The 10,953-nt window shown below is 38.7% G+C and overlaps 1 protein-coding gene across 2 annotated transcripts in view; it reads left to right on the top strand.

Moving 5' to 3' along the window:
* The first annotated feature begins 1,770 nt into the window (after positions 1-1,770).
* The window catches only part of LOC121629519 (matrix metalloproteinase-17-like), an 80,433-nt gene continuing 71,250 nt past the window's right edge, over positions 1,771-10,953 (top strand). For both annotated transcript variants that reach the window (XM_041969133.1, XM_041969134.1), the window contains exon 1: positions 1,771-2,343. In XM_041969133.1, the coding sequence (XP_041825067.1) occupies positions 2,209-2,343 (135 nt within the window). In that variant the 5' untranslated portion in view covers positions 1,771-2,208. The remainder of the gene's footprint in view (positions 2,344-10,953) is intronic.

Raw genomic sequence — 10,953 nt, 5'->3', positions numbered from 1 at the left:
GTCCAGTATGGTTCAATGTCTTTATTGAGAAAACAAATAAACAATTCAATCAGCCTCTCGTCAGCTTGATCTATTGGGTGTTTTTTTTTTTTAAAAAATGGCAGTTACTACACAAATTCAGCGAGAAGATCAAGAAATCTGGAAACTCATAATCCCAAACTGACCAATCATAAGGGAGTACTTCCTCATAACTGTCTGCATAGCATGTGTCCACATCAGGTCTGGAAGAGGTACGTGTCGGGCTTCTGCAGAGCTACACAGCGACTATGGCGGTGACACAGGTGCCACACGAAGTGTAAATTTGCCTTAAGATTTGAATTCACACAGGTCCTAAATGCAACAGAACTAAACCAACAGAACGTCCCAAGTAAACAGTTTGGACCGTTTTAATTATGCATTCATATGATCAGGGCTTGATTACATGAGAACTTTCGAAGGAACCTTATTTTTGCTCATGCACTGCGACTTTGAAAGTCAATTGCATGTGCATATGTATTGGTGCTTGTAACATGGTAAAAAATATGGTTACTAGCCAAAAAAAAAAAAAAAAAAGAACAAACCCTCTGCTATTACTGTAGCAGCTTGTTTAATCAGAAACAGGGACAGAAAGTTCTTTTAACAACCACAAAAGGAAGCATGTGAGCAAACAAACAATGCTGCTGTCCACGGTGCTGAAGGAAACGACGCATCATCAGCGTCGTTTGGAAGATTTAATTAATTAAATAAATAAATAAACACAAAACACTGACAAGTTAATGCTATTCTTTTCAAGAAACAACAGGAACCTCATTAAAAATAGGCTAAATGTAACCTGAAAGTTGACTATCTTTAGGGCTCCCCCTTAAAGTAGCTGAACGTCTTTAGCGGAGCTTGTCTGCCTTTCAGAGAAGTCAAGCTCCCCTTAGCTCCCCTGTCACTCGAACCTTGCATATGATTTTATATCTCTTTATGTTCTCTTATATACTTATTAATGCATCTACTGCACCCGCAAATAAACTTGCCTTTCCTTCACATATTTGTTTTTTTCTTTTTTTATAGTGTAGGATTGTCCTGGAATATTTGAAATCATTTTTTTGTCTTCTAGAAACTGAGATCAGAACAGAAATGCTCTGTAGTTTATATGAATTTTTGTGGGCAAAACCAATAACAACCCTGTAAAAAATATTCCTAATTTATTTCATGCTTACTGAGCACATGGTGCATATTCCTGACTATATGCTTGTCTTATACAGCGCACAGATGAGGATGATGTGTTGATTTATGCAGGGTATTAAATGGGCCCACCCACAAGTGGTTTTTACTCCAGGAGTCCCTGAAGATGGCAATGCCTGGTTGACTCACATCTTCAAATAGCTCCACTGCCAAGCAACTCCTCATGCACAAGACTGTGCTAGATTTAAGCTCCTTTGCCCAAGTCAGAGAGACATAACCACACAAAACGTGTGGAAACAGTAACAAGCCCTCATCTTGTGTTGGGAAAACATTATGAATTTAGATCATGTTTGTGTAGCTTTTTAGAAAAAAGTTCAAAATGAAACTTCAGCAGTCTTCTGCTTTGAAAAGGATTTCCCTTCAAAGCATGTTTTGCCCACTTAACACTGACAATTTCACACATAACGTGACAGAGTAGCACTGACAAACGGTGGCTCAAGTTTTAACCATAACCCATCGCCCCCACCCCCTCACCTAAAGACTCAAGTTACGCAGGGCGCACGTCATGAATTCACCAGTCTGCACGGGGGCTGAGAAAGGCGACGAACTCCCCTCCTCCCTTCCTCACTCTCCTTGGATCTTTTGGGCCAACGGCTCCTGACTGTGTGCTGTGACGAACAGTCTCTGCTCGGGACAAAACTGCACGCGGCTGCTTCGCTTTCTCAGTGCTCGATACTGAAACGGTCCGGAGCGGAGCGCGCGCGTCTTGCTGCTGGGAAATTTACCTCAAATGGACTTTATATAAGCCAAGAGTGCAGTTTCTTTCCACTGATCATGAAATCATAGTTGATCATTACAAGTACCGTCTTGTTTAGATCCAACTTGTAAATCCTGACCGTTCCTACCGCCACCGGTTTTCATGTGTTTTATGTGGTTGCGCTCAACAGTGAGGTAGAACCTACTACATCTGACAGTGTTGGCGTGCGATTCATCCCGTGGATGCGGCCGTCGGAGTCGATGTTTGAGCCCTGCAGGATCAGCCTGTCATAGGGCATCATGATTTCTCTGGTTTTCCACAAGTGGATGAGGAATATTCCCCCTGAGATGCTGCTGTTGTTGCCGATATTGTGGCTTCTCCCCCTGACTGGAGGGGCTCCCTCTCAGACCACCGAACAGCTAGACATGGGGGTGGTAAGTTTTTCGTCTTTTTTATTTTTTTTTATTTATTTCTTTTTTTTCTACCACACAGGGGTAGAAAGTTTTACTACGTGACCGCTTTTAGTATTGTGGGGAGAAGTTTGGTTGCCACCAGTGTGCATCTTGTGGCGGTAGTTTACCTTACTTTATGTGAGGCTGTTCGTCTTGTCCCGTTCTCTCTATTTGATCTAACACCTCGCAATCCAATGCCTCGGGGACGATTTGCCTTGCAGACTGGTTGTGATGAGAAATAAATAAATAAATAAAAAAACAAGTACACTTCTCTAAACCTGAAATCAGGGCTCTTGCAATGGCTTGCAATAAATAAATGTAAATATATTTGCCTTGGTGGAATATCGACCTCCTCCACAGCATGCTGACAGTGTATATCCAGAACTGATGAGTTGAAAAACGGGGCTCACTTCCAGCACTACAACCTAGGTGAAAGAAAGGCGTTTTTTTTTTTTTTCTTTTCATTTTCTCTGTCTTGCCTCTAAAAACACGTCTTCCCTCTGAACAGTTCAAATAAGACTGTTTAAGATATGTGGTGGAGAGCAGCTTCACTGCTGCATCAATTAGGCTAAGTGATTAATTTAGTCTACAAAGAGTATTGTTTTTTAATTTTAACGTCGTGTAAGCTGGGATTAACTATTAGTTTTGTGATTAATGGTAACTGCAGGCAAAATTTGTATCAAATCATATAAATATTAGATTTTGAAATCTAATTGATCCCGAGTTGAATCCTTAATAGAACCCTCATTGAACTGTATGTGAGCAAATGATGGCTATTAACTACTTTCTCCAGTAGATTAGACCTATCATCCCTCTACTCTTTATTTGGAGTTATTTGGAATTTAATGAGCTAAAGACTTGCAGATAAAACAAGTAAATGTCCATTACCAACTCTTGAGACAACACCTCATTAATTGTTTACATTAATGAGAACTCTGCAGAAAACTTTGACATTATTGGAGCCTATATAGTGCTATAATTAGTCTTCCAGTACACATTTTCTCCTCCAAGCTCTGATGGATCCATGTTTTCTGCTGCTCATCCTGCCTCTTCTCGCATGAGTCTGTCATCAGCTGCTGTGTTTGTCTTGCTTTTTTTAGAGTGGGTGCACAATGAGTTCTGTTTCAGAAATTTTCTAGGGGTATTTCTGACAGCGATCCTGGCATATTCCCAGTGGAAGTGCTGCATTAAGACGGCCATTCGTCTTCTTCAGATTTACAAACCTTCAGACATGACCTCAGTTTCATGGGTTTGAGGAATACATTCTTCTGGTGTTGCAGAGAGAAGCATTTAATCATGTTACCAAGGTAGTGGTTATGATGTGCACATTACATTTCTCATAAAAAAGGTTGATTTTAGGCTGGTTTGCATATTGTTTGGTTGTTTGAGTGTGTAAGCAAACATATGCCCTCCTTAACGTCAAGCAGGAACAGATCTATGTGCTCATTGCTTACGGTATGCCCGATATTCAGTGCAGCTTGGTTGAGAAAACTATCTGGACTCATTACCTACCTCATGTTAAACTCCTTTCTTCAGATGTGTTGACATTGGCTCGCCACCATTTAATGCTGTGCAACTGGTTTATATGAGCCCCTGTACAGGGAACAGCTGCACTTTTTTTTTTTTTTAGAAACCTATGAACCAAAACAGGGAGCTTAAAGCAGCTTAAAGCTGTGGAGAGCTGAATCCTTACTGTAACCATATCAGCTGAAGCAAATTTTTAAATTTTTTTTTTTTTTTTTTTTTTAGAAAAATGGTTTAAGGTTAATTAGTTAATTATTAATTAGGTTAATTATTTTTCTGTGCAGATCTGAATGTAATTGAAGCCTCAAAGATGACTGATTTTTAAATTGTGTGTGTGTTTATTCACAGTTAATTTAGACTTCAGAATGAGATTCTCCAGTCAAAAGTTTGGACACAATTTTCCCATTGAATCCAGTGGGATTCAATGCCTGCATGTATTCTATACATGTTATATATATATATATATGTATATATATATATATATATATATATCTTCAGTTTTCATGCTTTTGTTCCTCAGACACCCAGTAATTTACAATTACATAAATCTGTAAAAAATAAACAATATAGCTCAATGGATTTGTTTTTTTATATTAACCTTTATCAGTTAAACTTTTCCCCACATTAATTAATTTACTTTATTATTAATGGAGCTTCATGGATATGCTACTAAAACCTAGCTGTTACAACATATAGTATGATTGTGTTCACTGTTTATCTCATCAAAGACAGAGACAGATTTCCCTCCAGTTGTTTGTTTAGCGAGTTTATGATGATGGTAGCTGGACGGGCAGACTGACAGATGTGCGCCCCTTCTCCCCTGTGACTGGCTGATTGACTTTTAAATAAGACTTTCTCCCGCATCGATGAAATTGCTCTCAGCTGTTGAGAACAGGTGGATAATTGGTTGTCGAGGGTTTCAGTGGCCTCTTGCATCTAAGCCCATTTGTGTTCATAACTGCCATACATTTGGGACTCGGCCTGCAAAAACAGTCATCTATCTGAAGAAGCGTGTCCTGATATCCAGCTCTGCTGCTCCACAGTCCCATCTCACTTCAAAGCCATGACAAGGCTTTTAGTCGAGCTTGAGTGCTGAATTTATCTGTCTGTCTTTGTAACGACTGTACACAGTGACCGTAATTAACTGTGTTTCAAACTCAAGCGCAGCTCTGGGGCATGCAGTTTCCAGCTTTTGCTGTTATCTAGCTCAGTGCATCACTGCTGTGCACCAATTTGCAATTTCAGCATTTGAGGGAACTACTACACAACCGCTACAATGTTGTCAGCACCATGTGTGTTCCACTCATTGTGCCATTTTACCCATGATGACTGCATTCTGTTCTCCTAAACAGTGGTGTAAAGCAAATTACAAAGGTCACGTAGCTCTTATTAACCAGAGAGGTTAAAGCAAAATGTCTTTTTGCTACTCTGGATAATTAGTCATAATCAGATGAGAGAGAAGGATTTAATCACAACACTGTTGCCATCTGATAAAATTATAAAGTTATAGACATAAGGTGTTCTGTCACTTGTATCTGCTTGTAAAATGGTCACTCGGAGAAAGTGACCCAAACAGAATCCTTTATATGAGTAAAAGACTACAAGAACAACAGCTCATTCATGGAGGCTGCAGCTCACTGCCCTTTGATGCCAAGTGAATAAATCAGAAAAAGAGGGAAGCATGCCTGGGCTGGAGAGGAGACCTCACTGACACAGACAATTCATCCAGAAGGTTGTTAGATTGTTGCAAGGCACTTTATGGAAAAGGAAAAAAGTAAATAAAAGGTTTAAAGATGTCATATTTTATGACAAAAAAAAGTTGCCCTTCGCTTAGTGGTAAACAAAAGGATCTAAACCCCCAAATTAAAACTCAACCCATGAAAACAAACATTCAAAAAGGTGAACAGTCAGGTCAAGAAATACAAAGGATAAAACATTTTTCTTTATCTCCATTGTTCAACCAGACTTCTTTTTGTTCACTTCATTAGCTCATTAGCTAAGGAGCAGCTGCGCCTCCTATTACATGTAAGTCCATGGAGGGAGGAGGCCTATCTATATCTCCAATCATTATAATTTCATGAATTATCAGCTAATTTTTAAGTCATTTGGTTGGTTGCAAACTCAAGGTGTATATTTTATATGTGCATTTAGTTATTAAGGCAGATTTCTAAATCAAAAGACTTTATCTTTTGATTCATTTAGCCTCCTTTTACCCTTTCCCCCAGTCTTCCCCAATGTCTAACTAAAAATATAAAGAGCTGTCTCAAAAGAGAAAAAGGTGATCAGTTACCTTTAAATATTTGATGTAGTAGAAACTTGAAAAAGGCCTTTGTAGGATCAAATGTATTTCTATGAAAAAGATTAGATTTTTACACCCCATGTGCTACAAAAAAAAAAAAAAAAACAATGTCTGGGTGCTGTATGCCTAAGGGGACAGCCATTCCCTGCCAGGCTGCTTCTAATTCCCATTTTGCATCATATTTCCTCAATGAGAATACCATCTGGTCTTGTGTCCATTGAACAGGAAAAAAGGGGGGAAAAAAAAGTAAAGCCTATTCCAAACCACCCTCCTCCACCCACTTATACCTCCACTCCCTCATCTTTTCCCTTCCCACTAGACCTCATAATGCTGAACTCTAATGCAACTAGCCTGCTCAGCTCCACTGCCACCACTCCTCGTTAGCTCTTTCTTTGCCTATGTACAGTATGAATATCATCAGTATCATACTCTATTCCTTTCAGCCCATCAGTCTCCTTAGTTTTCCCCTGACAAACCAGATTGGTGACGTTCTTTTCACCAGCACACCGTGGCTCCTCTGATTACACCTGGAGGCCTAGGAATAGACAGAGGGGGGCTCAAAGAGAAAACTTAGTTGGAGAGGCAGTCAAGTGACATATTACGAAAGGACTGCTAAAGAAACAAGTGACCAACCAGGAAGAATTAAGAAAAGAAAGAAGATTTACAAATGACTCACCTGCAGTCCAAAGGTGCTCATTTTTATGTACATGAAGTTGGAGATTGCGCAACATCAGGCTAGAAGACATCCTAGTATAATGACTGAATATAATAGTAGTTCAGCATCTCATATGCAGAACATTCTCAGCTTCTCAGGGAGAGTTAGATGGTGTGGAAATCAACCATTCCTTCAAACTTATACCCAGTCTGTCTTTGTGTGAATTTTCTCTTGAGACTAACTAGTTTCTGAGGAGAAAGTGAGATTTCTTAATAACCTTAGAAGCCAAATGAATAAGGCTCTAAAGAGTCCTGACACTTTATTGGCTGCCAATGTTACATGGCGGCGTGGGAGTAAAAGGTGCCAGATCCAACACTTTTGCATGTTTTCAGTCTGCAATTTCATTTGGGTATGTTTAGAAGTATTCTTTGTTCATGATTAATATTATGAGTCTGAGAAATTGTTAAATAACAGGTCATAGATTTTTAGTCTTACCTTTTCAAAGTGGTAGATTCCTGCCTGTCCTTGAGGTCCTGAATCTGGCTGACTAATATTTCACAAAGACAGACTTTAACATGGCTCATACAAGGTAATACTTTTTAGATTTACAACTCAGGGCTTAGCAATAAGCTTTTAGTTATATTTAAGTGTAAAATAATTTCATTCTGACCTTTTTTGTAAAGTTGTGTGTCCGCAGTGAGGAAAAGCGTTGTATGTTTGTATGTATGTACGTTATTTATTCCTGCTGGGGCCTCTTGGCCAGGTCATGTTTGCAAATGAGAACTGGTTCTCAAACATTTTTTACCTGGTTAAATAAAGGTTACAAAAGCTGGGGTTGTTAGCAGGAAAGACAGGAAAGATCAATTCTCTATGTGTAGCTCTACAACAGAGGAAAGTATTACAATTTTAGAAACTAAATATGTGAATTGGTTGCCTTATAGAAAAAGTCTCAGTGTGTGAGGAGCCCGTTTTCACACTGACATTGATTTAATATTGTCATTTTGTTCAGAGCTCTATTGCCACCAGTCAACACATAGGAAAGCTTGGAGTGTCGACTACACGTAAACATAGCGAAAGGGGTATTTTCAAGCAGTGTTTGTGCCTAAACCAGTGACTGAAAAAGGGATTAAAGATAAATGGCAAGGGAAAAGAAGGTGGAAAACAAGGAAGCAAGAAGATTCATGTCCCCAACTGGTCTTGAAACACTGATTCTACACTTTCTGCCTGCAGCATCCTAACAAGTTACAATACAATATGTCAAATGATACAATACAATACAACACTCTTTACCTTAAATTAGCTGCCTTTACAAAATCAATAATTAGACAACAATAAACAACTGTAATATGCAAAACAACCGTCCAACCCTCCAAGTTGCTTCTCATTTGTCCATAAATAAATGTTCCAGATTACATAGTGGCAGTGTCAGATACTGCCCGACATATCTGCTATCAAAGCTAAAAATAAATATCTTTGAGACACAGGCTTTACAAAAATAGCAATAGTTGATATTTCTGTTGGGAACAGTTAATAGGAAACATTGTAAAAAAAAAAAAAAGAATTTCCAAACTTCAAACAACAGTTGACCGTGCACCACATCAAAATACTTAGCTCTGTTTACATGAGCGGAAAGTGGTCGAATATAACTTTTACAAGAGCATTTTATAGGAAAAATCTGAACAGAAACAGATCCTATGCTGTTTTTATCCAAGAAAATAGGCATTTATATAAATAAGTCTTTGCTTTAAGTTCAATGTTGACTTCCCAATAGTACTGAGCATTTTGAAATATCTTTGCAACAACAGCCTCTTGTGCTCCAGGAAAAGGTTTTCATGTGTCGCATGCACATTTTATGGTTGAATGCAAATTTCACTCCTTCTCTGCAGTGTGTAACAGTAAAATGATGCAAATGCTTTGTGGCACAAAACTGACAGCTGTGACTGAAAAAGACTAGACTGTATGCTATCTGTTTATTTGCTTTTCATGTAAATGTGCAGATATCTTAAACTTTTATCTGTAGTCTTAACAGCAGTTCTGTCCCATCTATTTCTGTTTGACTTTATAGCAGTGATTTATTTAATATTTTGGCCAAGTGTGGGCGGTTTTCTGCAAAAGAGCTGCACAGGATGGTCTTTTTCCATCGGCTTGAACTGACTTCATTACTTCAGGGCTCCCCATATAGAAAACCTCAAATCAACTCCATGTGGACAGTTCTATTTTAACTTGGGAGCCTCGCCTTCCTTCTTGTCTTTGACCACATCAAGGCTCTGGTTGCCATTGCTATTCAAAAGACTGACTAGGTCTGGTAATTACAGTGGTTTCTTGCACTGCGCTGGCTCATGTGCTAAAGCCTGAAATAATCTAAAGCTCTGCCAACCAAACTGCCAATAGACCACTTTAATAGCTGGATCAAGAAAACCCGAAAGCAACAACAAAGATACTCTGAAATTACTTGCAGAAATTGGCAGGGCTATAATAAGTGTGGTTTTATTTGTTTGCATGTTGTTTCTTCATGATTGTGTGTTTCTGTACGCATGATTGCCCGTTTGTGTGTAAGTGATGGTCACTGCCACACTTGTGATCTCATAGTTTGTCTCTAAATATGAGTCTTTCAGCAAGTCGAGCAGATGATTGAAAAGAGGGAAAAGGGAAAGGACGAGGATTATTGCTTATCTTCTTTGGAGTCCACTTCAAGTCGTGGTTAAGTTATATGCTCACAATCCCATTTCTCTGATGGTCCAAGTGAAATGAAGAGAATTACAGGAGGAAAACCAAAAAAGATTGAGTGGGTGGCAGAGATAAGCTATGTTTCCATCCAGCTATCACTGGCAATTAGACTTACTTTCTCCATTCTAGGGTCGATAGTCAACTTCAAGTGATTTTAATAAGCCACCAACAGTCTGCAGAAATGCAAGAGGCACTCATGAGTGGTGTTTATTTAACTATCTGGACTAAGCTTAATGTTAAATGTAGATTCATTTTAAGAATAGCTCTATGTTCTTTTAGGTTCTAGTTTAAAATAGAGCCAACCACACATAGAAATGGACACACTTGTGCAACTGTGTACATATCTGGTGTGTATTTTTGTATGTGCACACTCACTGTATAGCCTTGCCAGTTGCTAGCATTCCTTAGCTAAAGCCAGAGAGACATTGTAAGGATGACTATAGTAACACATAGCAGCTATTTTTAAGACTGCATGAAAAGTGTATAAGGAAAGCCTGTAAATATAACATCCCGTATGCATTCCCTGTTACCGCTGTGAACTTTGAAAGGCGACTATAAAGATGGATTCCTTCTCTAATCTCTTCACACTGAACAAACATATTAGGGAATGGGGTGGGATCACTTTACTTTTAAATGTCTGAGGTTACTAACATCACATTATGTTACATCAAAGATTGAAACTATACTGCTGGTATAACATCTTTACAGCTAACAATAGTATGATAAACTAGTATATTGTGTATTCTTCAATGTGTGGGCTTTGCATGCCTACACAAAGAGAAGTAATTTTTCTTGTCCATGTGTTTCATTCTATTGCTTACACATCAACGGTTTTTGGTGACACAAAACAAATACTTTGGAAATCTCATTCAACTTTGTTTGCAGAATTGAGGCGTGGATGGTGGAAACTCCAGCCAAATTGAGTACAATTACCTAATTAGTTTAATATCATGCACCATTATCACCCCGGTTTGTGTAGCAGCACATACAGACCAACTTAGTCCAGTAGTAATTTGGGAACTGAACTTAGTACATGTTTGCACATAAATGTACAGCTACTTCCTGACTTTATTAAGGAATGGCAGCTGTGAGGGGAGGTACTAGAAAAAACTAAGTCTGTAAGTGAGGATAAATGCTCCTTGGAGTGTCTTATTAGGTCATCATCACCAGTGACGTCCCAGGTGTAAACACTCATGTTCAGATTTTTTACAACTTGTGCAAGTCTCTCTTTTTTTTACCATCTGGACTTTATTTCAAATGTCTGTGCTTTTGCTCTATGTTCTCAGGGGGGAAGATCATGTGTGACGGACAAGGATTTTAGGAACAGTACATTCACATGCAAGCTGAACAGTAGGTTCAACTTGACTATTCAATTGGACTACCATTT

Source organism: Melanotaenia boesemani, chromosome 19 (assembly GCF_017639745.1).
Source record: "Melanotaenia boesemani isolate fMelBoe1 chromosome 19, fMelBoe1.pri, whole genome shotgun sequence".
Lineage (NCBI taxonomy): Eukaryota > Metazoa > Chordata > Actinopteri > Atheriniformes > Melanotaeniidae > Melanotaenia > Melanotaenia boesemani.
Note: the sequence above shows the minus strand (reverse complement) of the source record. Positions and strands in the feature narration are given on the sequence as shown.